The sequence below is a fragment of the Marmota flaviventris genome, chromosome 5 (assembly GCF_047511675.1).
Source record: "Marmota flaviventris isolate mMarFla1 chromosome 5, mMarFla1.hap1, whole genome shotgun sequence".
NCBI lineage: Eukaryota > Metazoa > Chordata > Mammalia > Rodentia > Sciuridae > Marmota > Marmota flaviventris.
In genome coordinates this window covers 147,075,700-147,100,386 of record NC_092502.1, presented here as the reverse complement: position 1 = coordinate 147,100,386, position 24,687 = coordinate 147,075,700, and the positions used below count along the sequence as shown (strand labels likewise).

The window sequence follows — 24,687 nt, the reverse complement described above, 5'->3', positions numbered from 1 at the left end:
TGATAATTACCATTCTAATTGGAGTGAGATGCAGTCTTAGTATGGTTTTGGTTTGCATTTCCCTGATTAAAAATTTTAAAAAACAAAACATTAAAACTGCTTCTTAGGGCCTCTTTTTATGAGTTTTTAAGTCTATGAACATTACCATAACCGTATTAAGTAACAAAATTGGAGGATCCCTAAAAGGGAAAAGTTTATCTAACAAAATATATACAGTATATAATTATGTTTAAGTGAGAGTAATTTTTTTATTCATAGGTTTATGACTTGGGCCAAGATGGACAGGGAATGAGTAGAGTGGCCTCAGTTTCCCAGAATGCTATTGTCTCTGCTGCTGGAAACATTGCAAGGTAATATGTCATTTGTTGGCAGACATAATAACACATTTATGTGCAGTAGTATACTAATATTATTCTTTCAAAACATATCTAAAACATAAATGTTAAAGGAAGTTGGATATGGTGATGTGTGCCGATAATCCCAGCAACTCAGGAGTCCTTATGCAGGAGGATCATGAGTTTGAGGCCAACCTTGTCAACTTTGAGACCACCCCTAATTTTCTTTGGAAATTTTTCCAAATCCACAGAAAATTTTAAATAAAAATATGGCAAAAACTGATAAACTCACTCTCTAAATTCCCCAGTTGTTAACATTTTGCCTCATTTGCTCACTCTTTATTAATGGATCATTAGCAAGTAGATTCCAGGCATAATGCCTTTCACCCTTAGGTTCTTTAGCTTCCTTCTTCTCTGTAAGCCTCATATGTAACCATCAGTACAATTACTATATCTAAGATAATTAATAGTAATTTTGTAATATCTTGTGTTTTAACTATAATCATATGGTTCATATTAAAATTGTCCCCAAATTTCTGTAGTTGTTCTTTTCAAATTCTTCAATTGGAATTTTTGAATTGCATGGGTGGTTTTAATATAGAGCGCTCTCTTCTTGCTTTTTTTATAATGTTGACATTTGGGAGGGAGAGACAGAAGTTCTTTATCATGTACCTATTTCTGACTTTGTCTTTTTTCCCTACAATTAGACTTTTAGTAATAAATTTTTTAGACACTTATTACACAGTTGATGTGAACTTACAAATTTCTTCATTACATCTAGGTATGGTGGCACACACTTGTGATCCCAGTGACCTAGTATGAGGAGGAATATCTCAAGTTAAGGGCCAGCCTGGCCAATTTAGACCCTGTCTCAAAAGTTAAAAAAAAGAAAAAAGAAAGAAAGAAAAAGAAGAGCCAGGAATATAACTTGGTGGTAGAGCTCCCTTTGTTTTTTTTTTTTTTTTAATTTTTTATTGTGGGTTGTTCAAAACATTACAAATTTCTTGACATATCATATTCCACACTTTGATTCAAGTGGGTTATGAACTCCCACCTTCACCCCATACACAGATTGCAGAATCACATCAGTTACACATCCATTGATTTACAAATTGCCATACTAGTGTCTGTTGTGCTCCGCTGCCTTTCCCGTCCTCCACCCTCCCCCCTCCCCACCTCTCCCCTCCCCTCCCCTCCTCTCTCTCTACCTCCTCCACTGTATAACCCTGAGGGTCTCCTTCCATTACCATGCAATTTCCCTTCTCTCTCCCTTTCCCTCCCACCTCTCATCCCTGTTAAATGTTAATCATCTTCTCCTGCTCTTCATCCCTACTCTGTTCTTAGTTACTCTCCTTATATCAAAGAAGACATTTGGCATTTGTTTTTTAGGGATTGGCTAGCTTCACTTAGCATAATCTGCTCTAATGCCATCCATTTCCCTGTAAATTCTATGATTTTGTCATTTTTTAATGCAGAGTAATACTCCATTGTGTATAAATGCCACATTTTTTTTATCCATTCGTCTATTGAAGGGCATCTAGGTTGGTTCCACAGTCTTGCTATTGTGAACTGTGCTGCTATGAACATCGATGTAGCAGTGTCCCTGTAGCATGCCCTTTTTAGGTCTTTAGGGAATAGACCAAGAAGGGGAATAGCTGGGTCAAATGGTGGCTCCATTCCCAACTTTCCAAGAAATCTCCATACTGCTTTCCAAATTGGCTGCACCGATCTGCAGTCCCACCAGCAATGTACAAGTGTACCCTTTTCCCCACATCCTCGCCAGCACTTGTTGTTGTGAGCTCCCTTTGTTTAAAAAACAAAACAAAAAAACCCACAACTCACGAATCTCTTCATTACAAAAATTCATTTTTCCCTTTTACTTTATTACAATGGTAATTTGAGCACCCTTTGTTCTCCAGGAACCATTCACCCAGTGGTGTTAGCCTTTTTCTTCCAATCTTTGAAAAGAGTTAGTCCTAACAGTATTCACTTAAATAATGCATAGTCTAGAGTTTTTGCTTCTGTCTTATTACTTTTCTCAGAGGTTAATTTAAATTAGTTTAGCATATTTAGACGTGTGGATATAATGATGAAAACTATATTTTATAAATCAGACACATTTTTGAAATACACAAGTTTTTTTTTCTCCTCATTTTTAGGACCATTGATCGTTCTGTTTTTAAGCCAATTGTTCAGATAGCAGTGATTGAAAATTCTGAATCATTGGACTGTCAGTTATTGGCTGTCACACATGCAGGTAGGTTTTTAAATTTTTGTATCTGCTATTGCTGTTAGTATGATGTTTTTTAGATTTGGAAATTTATGATTATAAATGTTTTCAAGTCATATTGATATTCATAAAATAAAGAATTTTTAAAAATAGAAGTTTCTTCTGATTCTGTCTATTCATTTTTTAGAAGTATAACCAGACCTGAAAGCTAAAGTTGTTCACACTTAGTCATAGCCTGAAGTGGAACACAGGCTTTCTTGGCTTGTTCTGAACACAATGAAATGTGTTGATTCATTTCTCAATTCTGAGTGATATTTTCTTAGAAATCTGTTTCAGCTGGTGGTCCAATTAATAATTCAAGATCAATGAGGAAAGTAATTTATCATTTTAACAGTTCTGTGTTTCTATATGGAATTGCTTTAATACACATGTACCTTAGTTTCTTTTATTTTCTGTTATTGATGCATAATTTTACCCCATCATCAGGTATCAGGTTATATTTCAGCACTTGTCCATTTAGACAGCCATTAGCTCGGCCTAATACACTGACACTGGTTCACATTCGCTTACCTCCTGGATTCTCAGCATCTTCAACAGTGGAAAAGCCTTCAAAAGTACACAAAGCTCTTTATAGTAAAGGTACGTTCTGAAATACTATCAGATTTAAGATGACGTTCTTAAAAATTAAAATTATAAGACATTTTGAGACATTTGAAAATAACATTAATAAATTTTTCAGTAAAGTTTGGAATGCTTTAGGTTTTTTCCAGGAATCCTTTTTTTTATATTAATATTATAGTTTAACCATTTTCAGTGGGTGTGTACATAAACACTGTAGGCTTTATGGTACTTTTTAGTCTTAATTTTAGCCTGTTATTGGGTTTGTGTATGAACTCAACTTGTCAAAATTAGTATTATACCCAGTGTAATAGACTCTCTGAATTCTCTTCTTTTAGACTCATCAGGAAAACATGAATAACTTTACTGTTACTGTGCCTACTGTTACTAAACATCAAAACTTGGAACATTGGAACTTACTTTTTTCATTTTTGAAATTTCTAATGTATTTGTTTTTATTTTCTAATCATTCTAAGGCCTTTTCTATGCTTATTATACTGTCTATTCCAACATTTTACTGTTCAACATCCAGATGAAACTTTTCTTTGCAAATGGGAGTTTTTCAAATGTACACTATTAGGTATTATTATAACGTTTTTAGGTAATGGCTCTTATTGAGATATAATTCACGTACTATAAAATTCATTTTTTTTTTTTCCTTGTAGGGGCATTTTACCACTGAGCTACATTCCCAATCCTTTTTTTTTTTTTTTTTCTTTTAATTTTGAGACAGGGTTTCACTAAGTTACTTAGGGCTTTGCTAAGTTGCTGAGGCTGGCCTTGAACTTATAATCCTTCTGCCTCCTGAGTTACTGGGATTATAGATGTGCACCACTGCACCTGGCAGAATTCATTCATTTTTAGTTTATTTAAGAATAGTACAGCCATAACTACTCACTTGAGAACTTTTATCATCCCAGGAAAAAATCCCATATCTATCAGTAGTTATTCCTAATTCCAGTTCCCCCTTTTAATAATTTGCCTGTTTTAGAAATTTCAGATAAGTAGAATCATACAATATATGATTGACTTTGATTTTCACATAATACAGATTAATTCATGGTTTAGGATATATCAGTACATCTTTTATTGCTGAATAATATTTTATTGTGGCAATGTATCACTTTTTATTCATCAATTGGTGGCCATTTGTATTGTTGATAATTTCTGACTATTATGAATGTTGCTACTATAAATATGTACAAGTTTCCTTATCAACATATATTTTCATTTCTTATGTGTATGTATCTAGGGTTTGAATTGCCCAATCGTATGGTAATGTGTTTTACATTTAAGGAACCATGAGACTTTTTTCCAAAGCAAATAAACCATTTTACATTCTCACTTGTATGATGGTTCTGACTTCACCACAACCTTGCTGATACTTGTCTTCTTTTTATTTCTATCCTGTTGGATGCATCTATCTATTGTGATTATGATTTGTTTTTCCTGATGTCTGATAATGTTGAGCCATCTTTTCACATTTTTATTACCCATCTGTATGTCTCATTTGGAGAAATAACTATTCAGACTCTCTGCCTTTCTTTTTTTTTTTTTTTTTGATATGGGGATTGAACTCAGGAGCACCCGACCACTGAGCCACATCTCCAGCCCTATTTTGTATTTTATTTAGAGTCAGGGTCCTGCTAAGTTGCTTAGGGCCTCGATAAGTTTCTGGGGCTGGCTTTGAACTCTTGATCCTCCTGCCTCAGCCTCCCGAGCCACTGGGATTATAGGCTTGCACCATGTACCCAGCTCAAAGATTTTTTTAAATTTTGATGAAGTCCCATTTATTTTTTTCTTCTTTTGTCATTATACTTATCATTATCTAAGAAGTTATTTCTTAATCTAGGGTCACAGAGATTTTCTCCTATTTTCTTCTCCATAGTTTCACTCTTACATTGTGGTCTTTGATGTGTTTTGAGTTAATTTCTGTATGTCACATAAGGAAGGATTCATTTGTTTTGTGTGTGATGCTGGGGATCAAACCCAGGCCCCTACTAGGCAAGTACTTTACCACTGAACTCTACCCCCAGCCCCAAGGAAGGGGTTGGACTTCATTCTTTTGCAAGTATATATTCAGTTTTTCAAGCCATTAATCATTTTAGGAGAAGACTGTTTTTCATCATTGAGTTGCCTTGGTACCATTCATTGTCTCAAATGAGTTTCCTATAAATATATGGGTTCTGAACTTAGTTCTGTCTCATTTATATATCTGGTGATACAGTCTGATTATTTCTGCTTTATACTAATTTTGAATTTGTTGTGATTCTTGCAACTTTTGATTTTTTTTAAGATTCTTTTGACTTTTCTCAATTTCTTGCATTTCCATATGAATTTTAGGAACACCTGTCAGTTTCTGTAAAAAAGGCAGTTGGGATTTTTTTTAAATATATATATATATTTATATATATATATATATATATATATATATATATATATATATATGTATATATATTTAGTAGTCCATGGACCTTTATTTTATTTATGATATGTGGTACTGAGAATCAAACTCAGTGCCTCAAACATGCTAATAAGCAAGCACTCTGCCACTGAGCCATAGCCCGGCAGGTGGGATTTTAATAGTTTCATCTATAGATCCATTTAGAACATGTTGCACAACCCCAGCCCCCCCGCCCCTTGTTGCATCTTTATTATTATATGTTTTACTTTTCCAGTTATATACTTTACAAATTAATTGTGACCCCTCAGCTAAGACTGTCCAGTGGATTCAAGACTGACAGCACAAAATCAGTATAAAAGGAGCAAATTAGCAGGAAAGTATGGAATTGAGCATAGGAGAGTATATTTTAAAATCAAACTGTAATATTATCTAGGTTTGCTGAGATACTGCTTTAAGAGCACATTTATCTCTGACATTGCACTAGCACATTCCTCTCTTATTCATCTCTTATTCATGGTGTGTTTGAATTCACAGGTGCATAAATTATTTCATTGTGTGTTAAATACCATTGATTAGAGGCACATTTGTTAACCTCTTAAGTTTTTATAAAGTTAGTAATTCTATTGATAAAACTACCAATTACAAACTATTTTACTTCAGAGATGTTATAACATGAAAAAAAGTAAATTTTTACCTGAAAGAAATACAGTATAGGATTGAGATTACTTAACAATTCTACCTCCTCTTCTTTTTTAATTTATTTTTTCATGGTTCTGAGGATTGAACCCAGGGGTACTCTCCCTACCACTGAGCCACGTCCCAGCCCTTTTTATTTTTTATTTTTTATTTTGAGACTCTCACTTTGTTGTTAAAGCTGACCTTGAACTTTGATCCTCCTTCCTCAGCCTCCCAAGTCACTGGGATTACAGGCATGTATCACTTTACCCACTCTTCCTACTTTCAAGGATTTTGTATTTGCTTACTTTGTAACTTGTTTGCTTATAAAGATTAACATATATTAATGTTAGTGATTGTTATTATGAAGATTATTGTGGATGCATTTTATTTGATATCATGAAAAAATTTTGTACATTAAACTTTCAGGTATTCTATTGATGGCAGCCTCAGAAAATGAGGATAATGACGTTTTATGGTGTGTCAACCATGATACATTTCCTTTCCAAAAGCCAATGATGGAAACCCAGGTAAGTTATCCAGTTATCCAGGGAATTCTAAAGAAACTACTTATTTGTATATTTATGTGTATATATATTTATATGAATGTGTATATATATATATATATATATATATATATATATATATATATATATAAATTGGTGTGTGTGTATGTGTGTTTCTTTTCCCCCTGTGTTTGATCTCTCAGGACACTACACATGTTAGTAAAGCTCTCTTAACACTGAGCCACACCCCTAACACATATATAATGAGTAAGTTAAGAATAATATAGTAAAGAACTTTATCTTCTGATTTGTTGTTATTTGCTTCTGATAATATTATCTGGTTAGAAATCATATTGAAAACAAATGTACCTAAAAATAAATGAATGTATCTTTTCTGAATTTATCTTTGTCCCATCTAAATGTGCTATATTTTTAGTTGTTTATATATTAACTATAAGGACATCCATTGGAATTATGACGTAAAGAGTTTTATCTTGGAAGTTTTGCCTAAATTTTAGATTTTTTAAGTTATAAACATTTTCAAATGACAAATTAAACCTCATAAGAGAGAATTACCAACATTTTTTTCATTTTATTACCCCCCTTTTTTTTCTTCATATATACTAATGTTTAGCTGTGAACACAACCACATTTTCCATGAAGTTGATATAGTTATTCTGATTAAGGGGCCTCAGTAGTTCTACCTGGGCCATCCATCTTAGTCTCTTGTCCATAATGAGCTGAGGGACTACCATCTCTCCTCCTCCTTTTGGTACCCTTTCCCCATTGACCAGCCCTATTTATCAAACCAGGTTAAAAATCCCATTTGGGTATTAGGGGTTTAGCTCAGTGGTAGAGTGCTTGCCTAGCATGCACAAGGCACTGGTTTTAATCTCTAGCACCACAAAAAAATAAAAATTTAAAAAATTTAAAAACCCACCAGGGTGTGAATGTCTGATACTTTGCCTTTATGGCCATCTCTTCAGAGACTTCATTTTTAGCTGTCACTGGCTATTTCCTGGTAATTTTCAAATGTGATCGTTTTAATTTGTGAGGAGTGGGAAAATGTGTGTAAGTGGGAGAAGGAAATACCAGCTCTCAGGAATGAGAGTGTGGTTTGAATTAGCTCTACCAAGTTTCTCACCTGGTTCAAGGAACTGAGGTGGAAGGAGGATGTATAAGAATGTAACAAGTGCCTTCCTTTCTCTCTCTCTCTCTCTCTCTCATTCTTTAAACTTTACTAAGCATCTACTATGAGCCTTGTCCTATGATAAAATTGAAGAATTTGGAACTCTGATGTAAAACCTGTCCTGGTAGGGGTGGGAGGATTAGGTTTGCATTCTCTCTTCACCGCCTCTAAGCTGTGCAGCATAGGACTTTCTATGTTTTTGGCAGTTTATATTTATAATAATACCTACCTACCTATGGAACTATTATGGGATTAAATGAGTTCACATACATAAACCTCCCAAAACACCTGGCAGATAAGAAACACTCAATAATGTTAACTTTTTTTTTTTTTTAAGAGGCAGGTATCATTTCATTTGTGTCATACAAGAGTTATTCTCAAACAAATGTGGACTTTTATTTAAAAAGAAAAAAACAACCATCAAATATAGTTTGTGAACTTTGATGAAATTTTTAAGTTTTGTAAAAACAATTATAAGAGATATTGGGTCTAGGCACCATGGCAAATGCCTATAATCCCAGTGACTTGGGAGGTTGAGGCAGGAGTATCACAAGTTCAATTCCAACCTCAGCAATTTAGCAACTCCCTGTCTCAAAATAAAAAAGGGCTGGAGATGTGGCTCAGTGGTAGAGCACCACCAGATTCAATCCCCAATACCAAAAAAGAGAGGAAGAGACAGATTGGGATAATTAGAAATTTTGTATTGGCCGAGCATTGGATTATATTAGAAAATTTTTAACATGTGAAAATATTATAATGCCATCATAGCTATATAAGAGAACATTCTTATTTTGGGAAGCTGTATGTGAAAGAATTTAGGGGTGACATATGATGTCTATAACTTTCCAGTGGTTCAATAAAAGAAAGAGATAACATAGAAAAAGATAGAGAGAGAAAGAAAATATGGCAAATTGGTAATAATCGTTGGAACTTTATACTGAGCATATGGACATTTCCTTTATTTCCAACATATTTGTATGCTTGAAATTTATTATAAATAATCCTACCTTAGAAAGCACAAATAGAACTTCAGAAGAGAATGGAATCTACACATCAGCAAAACTAAGCACTGAATCTACTAGTATAGATTAATCTATCCTGAAGATTTGGTAAAAGATAGTTTTTCTTTGGTTGTTGAGAGAATTATAATTCTAGTAAATAGAATTTACAGTTCATCTTAAGAAAACTTTGAATTTGTCCTTTAGTATGAAAAGATAATTTTATAAAAGATTGTTGATTAAAAGAATAGGAGAATAGAGAGTTAAATACATACTTTTGAGGACATTTTGTAGAGATTTTATTTTCAGAAGCTTTCAGTTTGTATAACTTAAATATGATTGTAAAAAGTGTATTTGTTTTACATAGATGACAACCCGTGTTGATGGTCATTCTTGGGCTCTTTCTGCAATAGATGAATTGAAAGTAGATAAAATAATTACACCTTTAAATAAGGATCATATCCCAATAACTGACTCTCCAGTTGTTGTACAGCAACACATATTACCTCCAAAGAAATTCGTTCTCCTCTCAGCACAGGTATGCACATATTCTCTGTGGTACAGACAAAAAAGAGAAATGATGTTTAATGTTTTTGTCAAATATTCTGAAGTAGTTACTTAGTGGAGTCATTTTCTTAAACACTTTGGAATGGTTATATTTTAAAGAATGTTTGTGAATACCAAATATACCACCAAAAGAACTCTTTTAAAAAGTTGTACTTTCCTTTTTTTCCCCCCACATTTGTTATTGAAGCCTTATAGTTGTATATAATGGTGAGATTGTTACATATTCATACATGCAAATGATATAACAATATAATTTGGCCAATATCATTCAAACTAACAACCAAAAATATTTCTTATACTTGTCACCTAATTAAAAAACATTTTCTTGATATTTTTAACATTTGAATTAATGCATTGACAGAATTCAAGTGGTATAGAACAGGAAATATGTATAGTAAAATCCCCCTCGTACTCCAGTGCCCTTTCCTCCAAGTATCTGTGTTATTCATATCTATGTATACTTTCAGGGATTTATTACAAATATATGAACAATGCAAATGTATTTCTAAATACTTGGTAGCATATAATATAGACTGTCCTGTACCTTGCTTTTTATATTTCAAAAATATGACGTGGAAGTCTTTCCAAATTAATATATATAAAATATTTTCTCATTGTTTTATATTTGAAAGTTATTTCTTTATGTGGATATTCCATGTTTGACCAATCCCCTATTAGTGGATTATCTTTTGCCCTAAAAGTAATGCTACATTTTTTGTATGCATATGTAATTTTGTATATGTGTGAGTAAAGCAGTAGTGTTGTATATTCTTGGTCATAGAGGGTGTGTATTTATAGTTTCAATAGATATTAACAGATTTCCCTGTATATATTTGCTAATGGTATTTGAATGTCTGTTTCCTCATAACCTCCCCCATTATATAATACCTTCTTATTAAGAGTAAGATTTTACTTTTTTTACATTTCTGTGAACACTCTGTTCCTACTCTGTAGTAGTGCCCCTGATCTGCATTTTCACTTTCTCAGGTTTCCATTGTCTCCTAATCAAATGCAATCTGAAAATTAGTAGAAAATTCCAGAAATAATTCACAAATTTTAAATTGCATGTTGTTCAGAATAGCGGGATAAAATTTTGTGCCTTCTGGCTTAAGTTCACATGGGATATGAATTATTCCTGTCTCTAGTGTATCCAGGTTATATACTGTCTTCATGTTAGTTACTGAGTAGGTATCTTTGTTATCAGATCAACTGTCATGGTTTCATATTGCTGGTATAGTCCACAGTTTCAGGCATCCACTGGGAGTCTTAGAATGTATCTAGTGAGGATAAGGAGGGACTACTATTCTTATATTTCTATTGAGTTGCCCTTTTGAAATGTAAAAAAAAAAAAAAAATGAAGATTATTGAAATTTATGAATCAGGGATGTATTTTTCCTGATTTGTCATTTGACTTTGTTCATTAAGATTTTTCCCTTAAAGACAAGTTTATAAATAATCAGAATGAAGATCTTCTAGAATTTATGTCATATTTAGCTTCCTTACTCTCAGATTTATAAAAGAATTCACATCTTGTTGCTTCTGTTTTTCTTCTAGTGTTAGTATGGTTTTATTTTATCCTTTAAATCTTTTATATATTTGTAATTTATCCTGGTATAAGACCTGAGTTTGGATCCAGCTTCATTTTTATCCAAATGGATATCCATAGTGCTAACATAATTAATGGATAATCTGTTTTTAATCCTCTGTTTTGGGGAGCAGCATGAGTGGGGCACTATATTTTTACCAATTTTTTCAATCTAGTTTAGGTTTGTAATTGAAATATAGATGATCTTTTTGACCAGTTTATTTTGTATTCTTGAAGTTATTTTGTTGTTGTTTCATTTGATTTAATAAGGTTAGCAGAGTCAGTTGCTACCAGCCAAGGTTGTTAAATCTGTTTACTCTTATTCTTCCTTTTTAAAATTTCTTAGGGTAGTCTTATGTTTCATAAACTAAGACCTGTAGATCAACTGAGGCACCTACTTGTGAGCAATGTGGGTGGAGATGGAGAAGAGATTGAAAGATTCTTTAAGTTACATCAGGTAATTATTGATATACTTTTTTAATGTGATGATTATAAATGTATAGGTATACTGACTTTTGATAGTAGAATAAGACTTTGTTCAGATTTTTATTCTCTGATTTTAATAATTTTTATTAAAGTGTACTCTTAAAGATTGTCTGATATTCAGGGCTGAGCATGGTGGTGCATGCTTGTAATTCCAGCGGCTGGGAAGGCTGAGACAGGAGGATCGTGAATTCAGAGCCAGCCTTAGCAATTTAGAGAGGCACTAAGCAGTGAGATCTTGTCTCTAAATGAAATACAAAAATGGGGCTGGGGATATGGCTCAGTGGTTGAATGCCCTTGAGTTCAATCCCTGGTGTCCCCACACACACACACACACAAAAGAAGAGTCTGATATTCAGGTTAGATGATAATTAATCTTTATGAAAAACATGAGACAGTACGTTTATTGGCTGATATGTGCTTGAATGCACATGCATCCACACTATATGATCTGAGGAAGAAATTTGAAGGGATAATGTGGGGGCATTAGTATTTCAAAGCTACACCTAGAATTGATAAGTTTCAAACTGGTAGTGCTTAGTTTAAAATCAAGAACATCGGATCAAAATTAAATGTAGAGCTGGGCACAGTGGTGCATACCTGTAATCCCAGTGACTCAGGAGGCTGACAGGAGTCCTAATCACAAGTTTGAGCTAGCCGTAGCAACTTAGCAAGGGCTTCAGCAACTTAGTAAGCCTCTGACATAAATGAAAAGGGTTAGGGATGTATCTCAATAGTAAAGCACCCTTGGCTTAAATGCCCAGTATCCGAAAAAAAATTAAGTATGTAGACCCTGCATACAAACCACCTATTGAAAACCTTAGCTCTGCTGGGCACAGTGGCACACGCCCATAATCCCAGAAGTTTGGGAGGCTGAGGCAGGAGGATCATGAGTTCAAAGCCAGCTTCAGCAAAAGTGAGGTACTAAACAACTCAGTGAAACCCTGTCTCTAAATAACATACAAAATGGGGCTGGCTATGTGGCTCAGTGGTCGAGTATTCCTGAGTTCAATCCCAGGTACCCATAAAAAAAAAAAAAAACTTAGCTCCACCACTGTGATTAGATACTCGAATTGTCTAGGTTTCAATTTTTTTTTAATGTAAAATATGCATTATTAAAATTATGTGGAATAAGGCCTAACATATGCCAAACTCTTAAAATAGTGCCTGGCACATGATGTGGACTTGATAAATGTGAACTCTTAGCTGGGTGCCATGGCACACACCTATAATCCCAGTGACTTGGGACACTGAGGCAGGAAAATCACAAGTTCCAGGCCAATCTTGGCAATTTAGCAAGACCCTGTCTCAAAAACTGAAAAAGGCCTGAGGATGTGACTCAATGGCAGTGCTCCCCTGGGTTTAATCCTCAGTATTAAAAAAAGGAAAGAAGAAAGAAAGAAAGTAAAAAGAGTAGTGTTTGCTTCTTTTTAAATACCAGCTGATTTCATTCAGTCAGCCATTATTTATGGATCACCTGCTTTGTGCGAAGGACAGATTGAAACAACAGATACAGCAATAAAAAAAATTTGTTTAATATAGGGGTTTTGTTTTGTTTTGTTCCTACAGGAAGACCAGGCTTGTGCAACTTGCCTTATCCTTGCTTGCTCCACTGCTGCCTGTGATAGAGAAGTATCTGCTTGGGCTACACGAGCTTTCTTCAGGTATGTCAGGTTTTTTCCTACTGGGCCACTTTTTTAAATGGTCACTTTGCCAGTGTACTAGTTTAAGTCGTCGCCAGAGAGTTGAATGGCTACATAGGGAAATTACTAAAATTCATTTTCAAAAGGGTAAAAATCTGGAAAGATTATCATGCTCATGAGATAGATTAGATTAATTTGTGCATTATTACTCTTGGTCTGAATTTTGTTCTCTAACTTTTTTTGTTTAGTCTTTTCACTGTTGTATCTCATTTACTCCCTCATCTTTTTTTTACTTCCTTAGACACTACTAATTCTGCTTTATGTGTGTAATTGGTTCTGAATGGGGTTCTGAATCACATTAAGGAAACTAGGTATCAAAAGAGATTTTATTAGGCAGATGTTGTGGTGTTCGCCTGTTATCCCAGTAACTTGAGAATCTGACGCAGGAGAATTGCAAGTTTGAGGCCAGCCTTAGTAACTTAGCAAGGCCCTAAGCCACTAAGCAAGACCCTGTATAAAAATAAAAATGAGTGGGATTTAACTCAGTGGTAGAGTGCCCCTGGGTTTAGTTCTGCAGTACTCACCCCCCCAAAAGGAGATTTTATTATTAACTTTTTTTTGAAGTAATGAGGATTGAACCCAGGGCCTCAGACATGCTAGGCAAGTGCTCTGTTACTGAGCTATACTCTATACTCCAGCCATCAAAGAGGTTTAAAAAAAAAAAAATAGCCAAAATCTGTTAGGAAAATTACAGTGCCATTTACTCACTAAGTAAACTCTGTGTGTTGCCAGTGATATATTAGAAGTTATCAGAGTCCCTGGTTTTATGTCAACATTTACTAAATCAGTTTTTATTATGTATCCTAGGAATATAATTCACTTGTCAGCACCATGCATTAAAGTCTTCAGCATTTATTTGGAAGCTAAACAGGAGTAGGAACAATTCCAGCTTTTAAGATAGATAGATACATAGATACATAGATAGATAGATAGATTGATCATTGAATAAATTCAACCTCTGTTTTCATACAAATAGGTATGGAGGTGAAGCACAGATGAGATTTCCAGCTACTCTCCCCACTCCAAGTAATGTTGGTCCCATCTTGGGATCTCCTGTTTATTCTAGTGAGTATTAAACATTGAAATGAAACTTTATTATATAATAGTATGAATTTTAGAAACTATATTATTTTAATCAATAAAGCTTTTCATTGTTTTATTGCTACATTGTTTTATTGATAGATAAGTCTATAGTTTATGACTTATTATGATGATATTAATGTTGAATCCTTAGTTTATTTTAGGAAGGAAAAGAAGATGTAACCAAATAGTACTTACAGATATCATTTGGTATTTATTGAATGGAAAAGAAATGAAAGATTCAATAACAAGAAATTCATATGTCAGTGTTTTCCAAAATAGGAATTATTAAGAAGTTACTAGAAAATGAAATGAATAGTCCCTAATTTTCAAATATATCATAGGTGGTACCATTCTTTACTCATGCTTAACAAATAGCTTCTGGGCCTCATTTTGATTTATAAATATATTCTTTTTTAGGTTCTCCTGTTCCTAGTGGTAGTCCCTACCCAAATCTATCCTTTTTGGGAACACCATCTCAAGGTACCACTTTTCTTTTTTTGGATCACTTATTATTCTTCTTTTTGAAGAGCTAACGTGTTCTTAATTTTTATTGTGTAAAAGATTAACTTGTCCTATTCTCTTGGAAAAAAAATGTCATTTAATAGATGTCATTTTGTTGCTTGATATCTAAGCATTTATTGGCATTTGGCTCCTCAAATATTGTGCCTGGAAATATCCTTATTGGGTATTAGGATTTAAGTGGGCCCTGAAATTAGTATAAATAGTTTTGTTTCACTTCCAGTATTAGGAGCTATGATTGCAAGTTTTCTTTCCTTTTCAACACTTGAATGTCTAACTGGGAGAATCCATCCAAGTCTTAGCAAGAAAAATCAAATTAAATATCTATCTATTTGATTATTTTTATAAATATCTCTACCTTTATGTCCAGAGACGAAAAACTTGGGTTATTGAGAATTCTGAATATTTAGGATTATTTTTCTAAGAGATTTGTTTTTATTTGTTAAGGTATACAGCCTCCTGCTATGTCAACTCCTGTGGGTGCCATGGGAAACCCAGCTGCTCAGGCCACAAGTATGAGTTGTATGACTGGCCCAGAGATTGTGTACTCTGGAAAACACAATGGTATTTGCATTTATTTTTCTCGGATAATGGGGTAAGTTTTCAAGGAATACTTAACTATTGCTCATTTGTCCTTTTGTTTTTTTCCTCATGATATAAGAAATTGAACCTTGAACCCAGGGGCATTCTACCACTGTCTTTTTGAGACAGTGCCTTGCTAAGTTTAAGTTGCCGAGGGTGGCCTTGAACTTGCAATCCTCCTGCTACAGCATCCCAAATAGCTGGCTGGGTATTTTTTCCTATTTTGAAGAGTGAAATATTTTTAAATAAATTTGTGACTTCATTTATTCCTATTAAATTTTACTTTAACTCATTTGTCAATCTGTCTAAGCCTTTTTATTATATGTCTGGTAAGTACTATGTTTTTATTTCTGTGTGTATTTAGTGTCAGAGTATATCTATATACATATTAATAGTATACATTACAAACCACCCCATAATTCAGTGACAAGTATCTAGATGTCAGCTGGGCAGTTCTGGGTTTGTTTGGCTCACCCATGAAGGTACATTCATCTGTGAGAATAAAGAGAATTCTTTTTCTTGGCTAGACTCTCAAACATTCAGGGGCATGTCAGGAATATCCTCCACTGATATAGCTTGATTGTTCTTCATGAGGTCTCTCATCTTTCAGGAGGTTAGCCAAGGATTATTCACTTGTTTGTAGCAGGGTCCTTGAGAAAGAGTAGAAGTTGCCAAGGCTCCTGATGCCTAGGCTTAGAACCAGCCTATTCCCAGGGCCAGAGGGAAGTCTCAAGGCAAACCCAGATTCAGAAAGTGGGAAGCAGACTACAGTTCCTTAGAGAAGAGGTATTAAAATCATACTCTGTATGGAATAGAAATAGGGTGAGAATTTCCACTGTTTTTGCAATCAGTCTATCATATCATCTAATTAGCTATCAAGTCTAGTATATAGTTTTCAGATTTGTAATGTATGTTTTCATTCATCTCATTTGCTTTATAATTTTTTTTAAATTATAAATTCCCTATTTATAAGTTGTTACCCAGAGCCTTTTGATTTCTCTGCAGAAGAATTTCATCTGAAATCATGGGTGTATTTGGTTTGAAAATTTCCCGTTTTCCATTTTTCTAGATCACTTAGTAAATGTTAAATATTATTGTTTTAGGCTGGGGTTGTGGCTCAAGCGGTAGCGCGCTCACCTGGCATGCGTGCGGCCCGGGTTTGATCTTCAGCACCACATACAAACAAAGATGTTGTGTCCGCCAAAAACTAAAAAATAAATATTAAAAAAATTCTCTGTCTCTTAAAAAAAAGATATTAAATGATATTTTTAAAAATATATTATTGTTTTAAAAACAATAAAGCCATTACATTACCACAAAAAGAAATTTACTACATATTGTAATTTTTCTTATTTGTAAAGAATACAATCATTAAAACATTTTTTTCTCCTCTTTTTTTTTTTTTTGTTGTTGTTGGTTATACGTAACAGCAAGAATGCATTTCAATTCATTGTACACAAATAGAGCACAACATTTCGATGCTCTGGTTGTACACAATGTAGAGTCATACCATTTGTGCAGTCATATCTTACCTAAGGTAATGATGTCCTAAAACATTTTTTTGTTTCAGAAATATCTGGGATGCTAGCTTGGTTGTGGAGAGGGTATTCAAGAGTGGCAACAGAGAGATCATGGCAGTAAGTGTATACACTATCATCCTGCTCTTTGTATATAACCAGTTGGTAGCAATAAAGAACTGTTAAATTGTTTCACGTTGCTTGATGTTGTAAATAAATTATTCTTTTCTGTAGATTTTTGTGTTCATGTTCAATAAATCATCCACCCTTGATTGAAATCTCAGCTTCTTCATTTATAAACTGTCTGATCATGGGTAAATTTCTTAATGTTTCAAAGCCCTGTGCCTCACTGTAAAATGAGACTAATAATATATCTCCCTTATAAGGTTGTTGTAAGGAGTAAATAGAATCAGTGCTATTATTTAAAATCTGTCTGAATTTATTATTTTATGCTTTGGCTTATATGTACAATACCTCCAAGGACCCAGTACTAATTTTCATGCATGAAATACATCCCAGACTGTTTTAAGGGAACAATTGGTAAAATTTTGTATTATCACAGATTTGGGTAGGAAAATTTCTTTTAAAGAATCTGAAATATGCAGATGTTTTAAGTTTTTTTTTCTTTTTAAAACAGAAAGGTACCAAATGTCTTTAATGTGATATTCTTTTTTTTAAATATTTTTTAGTTGACGATGGATTTTTTTTTTACTTTATTTGTTTATATAAATATATGGTGCTGAGGATCAAACCCAAGGCCTCACACATGCCAGGCAGGCACTCTACCACTTAGCCAGGACCCCAGTCCTGTGATATTCTTTTAAGTATTTATTGTTTAGTTGTAGTTGAACATAATGCCTTTATTTCATTTATTTATTTACATGTGGTGCTGATTGATCGAACCCAGGGCCTCGCACATGCTAGATGAGCGCCCTACCGCTGAGCCACAACTGTGTGATATTCTTTTAAAGCCCACATTTCTGAGAAAATAAGAATGCATTTATCTCATGTACACGAAGTTTAATAACAGGCAAAATTATTGTAAAGTGATAAAAGTAAGAGAGGATACCTTGGAGGTGGGATGACAAAGAGCCAGAAAAGAACAGTAGGAAACATTTTGGGTATTGGAAATGTTCTGTACTGTGATCTGGATGACAACCAGAAAATATAAAAAGTAATCAAGATATTTACTTAATGTTTGTGTTTTACTGAACATAAATTATACATCAGTCTTAATAGGAGATGAGAGATACTAGTGTCCTTCATTGCACTATATTCTGGTCATCAAGAAGTGAATTGAGGGCTGGGGATAGGCTCAATTGGTAGAGTGCTTGCCTTGAGTGCACAAGGGCCTGGGTTCAATTCCCAGCATAACAAGAAGTGAAATGATATAAGAAAGAGCTGTACTATTTACAAAAATAGGATGCCTCAAAATTAAAATTATATATACATTTATAGCTATACAGAATTTATACTTTTTATGAGTACACCTTTTTCCAGTATTTAACTTTTGAAAATTCTTTGGTTTTACAGATTGAAAGTAGTGTTCCCTGCCAGCTTCTGGAGTCAGTACTACAAGAACTGAAAGGTCTGCAGGAATTTCTAGACAGAAATTCCCAATTTGCAGGAGGACCATTAGGAAATCCAAAGTAAGAAAAAAAAATAGGGTTTATTTATTTCTTCACTTTTTTCTTTTCATTGTATTTTGTTGTTTTTGAGATATAATTCATCTACCATAAAAGTTATACTTTTAAAGCATATAGTTCAGTAGTTTTTTAGTGTATTCACAAGGTTATGCAATCATCACCACTATTCAATCCAGAACACTCATCATTCCATAATGAAACTCTGTGTCATTTACAATCATTCCCCATTTCTTTCTCCCCATGATTGGCAACCACTAATCTACTTTCTTTCACAATGAACCTTCCTATTCTTAATATATTATGAAAATGGAATATGCTTTATGACCCTCCATATCTGGCTTTTTTCCCTTTTGTATAATGATAAGAAAGTATCCATTCATTTCTGTTTTCTTGGGTATTTTTATATAAGTGAGTATTAAAATTTGTTAAATTCCTTTCCTGCATTTTATAGATAACATCATGTAATTTTTTCTGACCTTTAATAATAGAATTATATTAAAACGTACTAATTTCAACCAACCCTATCATGTGTGCAACATTACTTTCATTCAGTATGGAAATTTTTTGTAGCAGTGATTTGAGATCTAGTTTACATAAAATTCACTAATTTTGAAGTTCAGATCAGTAACTTTTCCTCGGTGTACAGAAGTGTGTAACCATCACTACCACAATACAGTTTTAGAACATTTCTTTTTTTTGTTTTGTTTTGTTTTTGTACCTGGGGTTAAACCCATAGTTGCTTTACAACTGAGCCACATTCCCAGTCCTTTTTATTTTTTGTTTGAGATAGGGTCTCTGAATTGTTTAGGGCCTCCATAAATTGCTGAGGCTGTCCTAGAACATGTGATCCTCTTGCTGCCCCCTCCCAAGTTGCTGGGATTATAGATATAGGTGATCACCACCACATTTGGCCAGTTTTAGAACATTTCCATCTCTGAGATGATAGCTTCTGTTTGTTTGCAGTTATTCCATGTTCCACTCTCCAGCCCCAGTTACCAGTCTACTCCATCTATATGGATCTATTTATTTTCAACATTTCATAGGAATGAAATCATACACTGTGCAGTTTTGGAGACTGGCTCCTTTAACTTTGGATTTTTTTTTGTAGCTTGTGGGATTTTTTGTTGCTTGATTGGTTGGTTGGTTGGTACTGGGGATTACACCCAAAGATGCTCTACCACTGAGATATATCCCCAGTTCTTTCTTATTTTGAAACAGGTTCTTACTGAGTTGCCCAAGCTGGCCTCAGCCTCCCAAGTTGCTGCAGGCAGGTGCCATCTTGCCTAGCACTTAACATATTTTTGAGGCTCATGTCCTACGTTTTGTTCTATTCTCTTTGGAGAGTAAGATTGACTTTCCTGGATCTAGCCTCAATTTTTTCTCTTATATCATTTCCTTCCTTTCTCTTCTCTCTTTCTTTATCTTTCTCTTTGATCTTTTCCCCTCGAGATTAGGAAAATTTCTACTTGATATTTTTTCAATCATTTAATTGATTTAATCTCAGTCATTTTAAGAAGCATCTGTTCAGTCTATGATAAATTTTCTTCCTGGTCATCAATTTTTAATTCTATGAACTCTTTCTCATTTGAGAACTTTTCCATTTTTGTGGAAACCAGTGCTTGTGATGGTTGTACAATTCCATAGGTACATTTTAAATTGTTGATTGTATGGTATCTAAGTTACATATGAAAAGAGTTGCAATGTACACACAGACACATTCTGTAATTTCTGTTTCAGTACTACTGCCAAAGTGCAGCAGAGGCTGATGGGATTCATGCGTCCTGAAAATGGAAATACTCAGCAAATGCAACAGGAGCTACAGAGGAAGTTTCATGGTAAATTATGCTTCTGATCAATTACATATACATGACCTCACTAAAGGGTTTTATTACTTGAATAGTAAATGGTGAACTTCTCTTAGTAAGATCTAGTTTATCTGATAACACAATGTTATTCATTCAAGAATCAGTGTGATTGGGAAAACAGAACAATATGGAAATTCTTTGTTTCCATAACTCTTTTAGCCCACAAATATTTTTGGGAGGAGGAGGTACTAGGGATTGAACTCAGGGCTATTCAACCACTGAGCCACATCCCCAGCTCCATTTTGTATTTTATTTAGAGATAAGATCTCACTGAGTTGCTAGCACCTCGCTTTTGCTGAGGCTGGCTTTGAACTCACAATCTGCCCACCTTAGCCTTTCAAGTTGCTGGGATTACAGGTGTGTGCCATCGCTCCCATCTAGCCCACAAATTTTTGTTCTTTCCTCCAGTAGTAAACATGATACACACTTTTGTCTTATGATTTTCTGATTGTCTTATATATCGCTGTATATTTATACACACACAGATGTATGAGTGTGTGTGTGTATGTGTATGTAAATATATATATATATAGTATATGTATATATATATATAAATGTTGGTGTATATATATTATATATATATAAAAAACAAAATTTACTATTTTAACTTTTTTGACAGTATTAGGGATTGAACCCCAGGGCTTTGCACATACTAGGCAAATGTTCTATCACTGAACTATACCCCCAGGTTTTTTTATTTTGAAACAAGAGTCTCACTAAGTTGTCCAGGCTGGTCTTGAAACTTGAGATCTTCCTGGCTCAGCCTCTCGAATATCTGGGATTGTAGGCATGCACCTCCACATCTGACCCATTTTAACTATTTTGAAGTGGCATTCACTATATTCACATTGTAGTACAGCAATCACCAACATCCATCTCTTGAATTTTTTTTATCTTTCTAAAGTGAAATCCTTTACCTATGAAACAGTAATTTCCTATTTTTCTCCTATGTCTAGACAACAGCAGCCACCATTTTAGTTTTTATTTCTGTGAATTTGACTACTCATAAGCACTTTATATAAATAGATTAATATAGTAATTTTTATGTTATTACTGGCTTTGTCACTTAGAATACTGTATTTAAGATTCATCCATGTTGTAGCATATGTCAGAATTTTCTCTTTTTAGATCTGAATAATACTCTGTTATATTACACACCACATTTTGTTTTGTTTATCTATTCATTGTGATTGGGCAGTGGGCTGTTTCCACCTTTTGTGAACATGAATATACAAATACAAATTTGAGTTCCCTTTTTAGTTTATTTTATATATACCTAGAAGTAGAATTGCTGGATCATATGGTAATTATATTTTTAATTTTTGTTTATTTGTTTGTTTAGAGACAGGGCCTCATTCTAGACTGGTTTCATCTTATGAGCTTCAGCAATCTTCCATCCTCAGCCTTTTAAGTAGCTGGGACTACTGTTATGCACCATTATGTCATTGTAGTGGATATGAAGTGATATACCTTTGTAGTTAGTGATACTTTTTTTTTTTTTTTTAATGGGGGTCTCACTATGTTGCTGAGGCTAGCCTTGTACTTGTAATCCTTTTGCCTCATCCTCCCAAGTAGCTGGGATTACGACCACACCCAACTAGTAATATATCTTTTCATAGAACTAAAAACATGAATGAAGTATTTGATTATACTTTTTGTGTATTATTACTAATAATAAGAAAGAGCAAAAAGAACTGAGAAGTTCTTATAATTATTCATTATTTCAGGTATGAGTTGGAATAATAAATGTTTCCAGAAATTTTCCCTGCTCTCAATTTTTTTTTCAGTTCCTTTGCCTTCTATTGGTATTGTTATTGCCTTCTATTGTTTCTGGCTGATAGAACTTTCTTAATTAAGACCCAGCCATTTATTTTGGTCCCAGCTTATTTTCTTCCCTTCCTTCTGGACCTAGATTTCTATCCACTATCTTGTAAACTTTTTCGGAACTGCTCATGATACTTCATTAGGATGTTAAGCTTATTATCAAGCATTGATGAGGATTTGTACAAATAGAGCATTTGAATTGCTGGTAGTTTATACTTTGAACCACACTGAAAAGCAATTTGGTCAGATCTAGTGAAAGCTGAAAATTCATACTCTTACAGCTCACAGTCTTACTTCTAGGTATACATCCTAGACTAGATTTGATCAAACATTCTTCCCCCACAGTAAGATATACATATTATATTGACTCAGTTTTTTTTTCGTTTTGTTTTGTTTTTTTGTACCAGGAGTTGAATCTAGGGTGCTTAACCACTGAGCCACCATATCGCCTTTGAACTTAGGATCTTCCTGCCTCGCCCTACCTAGCTACTGGGATTATAAGTGTGATGTTTATGATTTGTTCCTCCCCCAGTACTGAGGATCAAACCCAGGACATCACACATGCTAAGCAAACACTCTACCACTGAGCTACAACCTTAGCCCAATGCAGATATTTAAAATCACACACATATATATATAACTGAAACAAAATTTCCTAAAACAACTCTACCTGTTTCATACTCTAATTTTTTTCCTTTTTCATTTTATTCTATATTCTATTTCCTATTAAGGGATGAGGGGGTATTATGATGGACTGAACTGATTTCATGATCCACCAACATGTATATCCAGGGTTGAGAAACTTGGTCCTGGAGAAACATGATTGTGCTTTCCAGGAAACCTTCATTAAGAATTTTTATCATATTCATTTAGTAGCAAAACATGGGAAGCAATCTAAATGTCCTTCAGGTGCAAAAATGGGCCAAATTGGGGTAGCTGAAACACTCTGATAAAATAAATATAGTTGGATTTGTCAACTGCGAACATATAACTGCGTTGAGAAAGTATTGGTCTGATTGTTAAAAACAGAGCAACACTTTTATTTTTCATATGTACATATACACAGATGCACATATCTAAAGCAAAAAGATACAAATGTAAATACAGCCAGATGTGGTGGCACATGTCTGTAATCCTAGCGACTTGGAAGGCTTAGGCAGGAGGATTGCTTGCACGTTTGAAGCCAGCCTCCGCAATTTAGTGAGGTTCTAAGCAACTTAGCAAGATCCGTCTCAAAATGAAAAATAAAAAGGGATGGGGATGTGACTCAATGGTTAGGCACCCCTGGGTACACCACTGTACCAAAAAAACCCCCTAAATACAGCAGCTGATGTTCAGTTGCCTTTGATGGGGACAGAGAGGATAATGGGAATTTGAGAAATTCAACCTTAACTATAGTTTTATTTAAAATAAACAGCTTAATCTTTGTCATTTTATAAAACTCCAATAGTTATATTTTCTCATTAGAGGCTCAGCTGAGTGAAAAGGTTTCACTTCAGGCAATTCAACAGTTGGTTCGAAAATCATACCAGGCCCTGGCTTTATGGAAACTTCTTTGTGAACATCAGTTTACTGTCATTGTAGGAGAACTTCAGAAGGTAAGGTTTGTGGGATTTTTGTTTAAAAATCATAGTATTAATACCAAGTTTGTTTCTTTTGCATAAGTTTTAATCTTACACTTGGGTTTGGGAAGCATTAGGTTATTTTAAAGCTAGAATGTTATTATAAAGCTAGAATGATTGCAGGCAAATGTAATAACTTGAGAGAACCATTTTGTCAAGCTACAAGTTTTTCAGTATATGAGAACTTTCTATCTGGGATACAAATGAAGACTTAGTTTACCAAAAACATATTTTTTATGATAATAAGTTTTAATCTTTATTTGGGCTACATATTCCTCTCCCCACCTTCAAAGAAATCCAGTTGGTTTACTCATTGAATTTTATTGTTGTTTCTTGTAAATCTCTTTCAATCTAGAGTAAGTCTTAGCTTCTTTTTAGTGGGGAGGGATATTTTTTTTACTTGCTATTGTAACCTTGGAAATCAGATCATCGGTCCTATAGAATGTCCAGCATTCTGACTGTTTCTTTTTACTATCCTTAGAGTGAACTTGTATCCCCTACATTTTCTGTAAAATGAAAGTTAGTTAGGGCTGGGGTTTTGGCTCAGTGGTATAATGCTCACCTAGCATGTGTGAGGCCCTGGGTTTGATCCTCAGCACCTCATAAAGATGAATAAATAAAGGTATTGTGTCCATCTACAGCTAAAAAATGTTTAAAGAAAAGTATACTTAGGCTTGATTAGGTTCAGGTTCATTTATTTGATGAAGAACAGAATTTTTCATAGGTGGTGATTTGT

At 34.0% G+C, this 24,687-nt stretch overlaps 1 protein-coding gene across 2 annotated transcripts in view; it reads left to right on the top strand.

The window, feature by feature from the left end:
* Positions 1-24,687, top strand: part of Nup155 (nucleoporin 155) — a 62,556-nt gene that overhangs the window by 14,700 nt on the left and 23,169 nt on the right. For both annotated transcript variants that reach the window (XM_027936281.2, XM_027936280.2), the window contains exons 9-22: positions 259-350; positions 2,495-2,592; positions 3,052-3,204; positions 6,692-6,792; positions 9,323-9,493; positions 11,454-11,564; positions 13,160-13,254; positions 14,270-14,358; positions 14,794-14,856; positions 15,343-15,490; positions 17,048-17,114; positions 18,528-18,643; positions 20,378-20,475; positions 23,797-23,927. In XM_027936281.2, the coding sequence (XP_027792082.1) occupies positions 259-350; positions 2,495-2,592; positions 3,052-3,204; positions 6,692-6,792; positions 9,323-9,493; positions 11,454-11,564; positions 13,160-13,254; positions 14,270-14,358; positions 14,794-14,856; positions 15,343-15,490; positions 17,048-17,114; positions 18,528-18,643; positions 20,378-20,475; positions 23,797-23,927 (1,533 nt within the window). The remainder of the gene's footprint in view (positions 1-258; positions 351-2,494; positions 2,593-3,051; positions 3,205-6,691; positions 6,793-9,322; positions 9,494-11,453; positions 11,565-13,159; positions 13,255-14,269; positions 14,359-14,793; positions 14,857-15,342; positions 15,491-17,047; positions 17,115-18,527; positions 18,644-20,377; positions 20,476-23,796; positions 23,928-24,687) is intronic.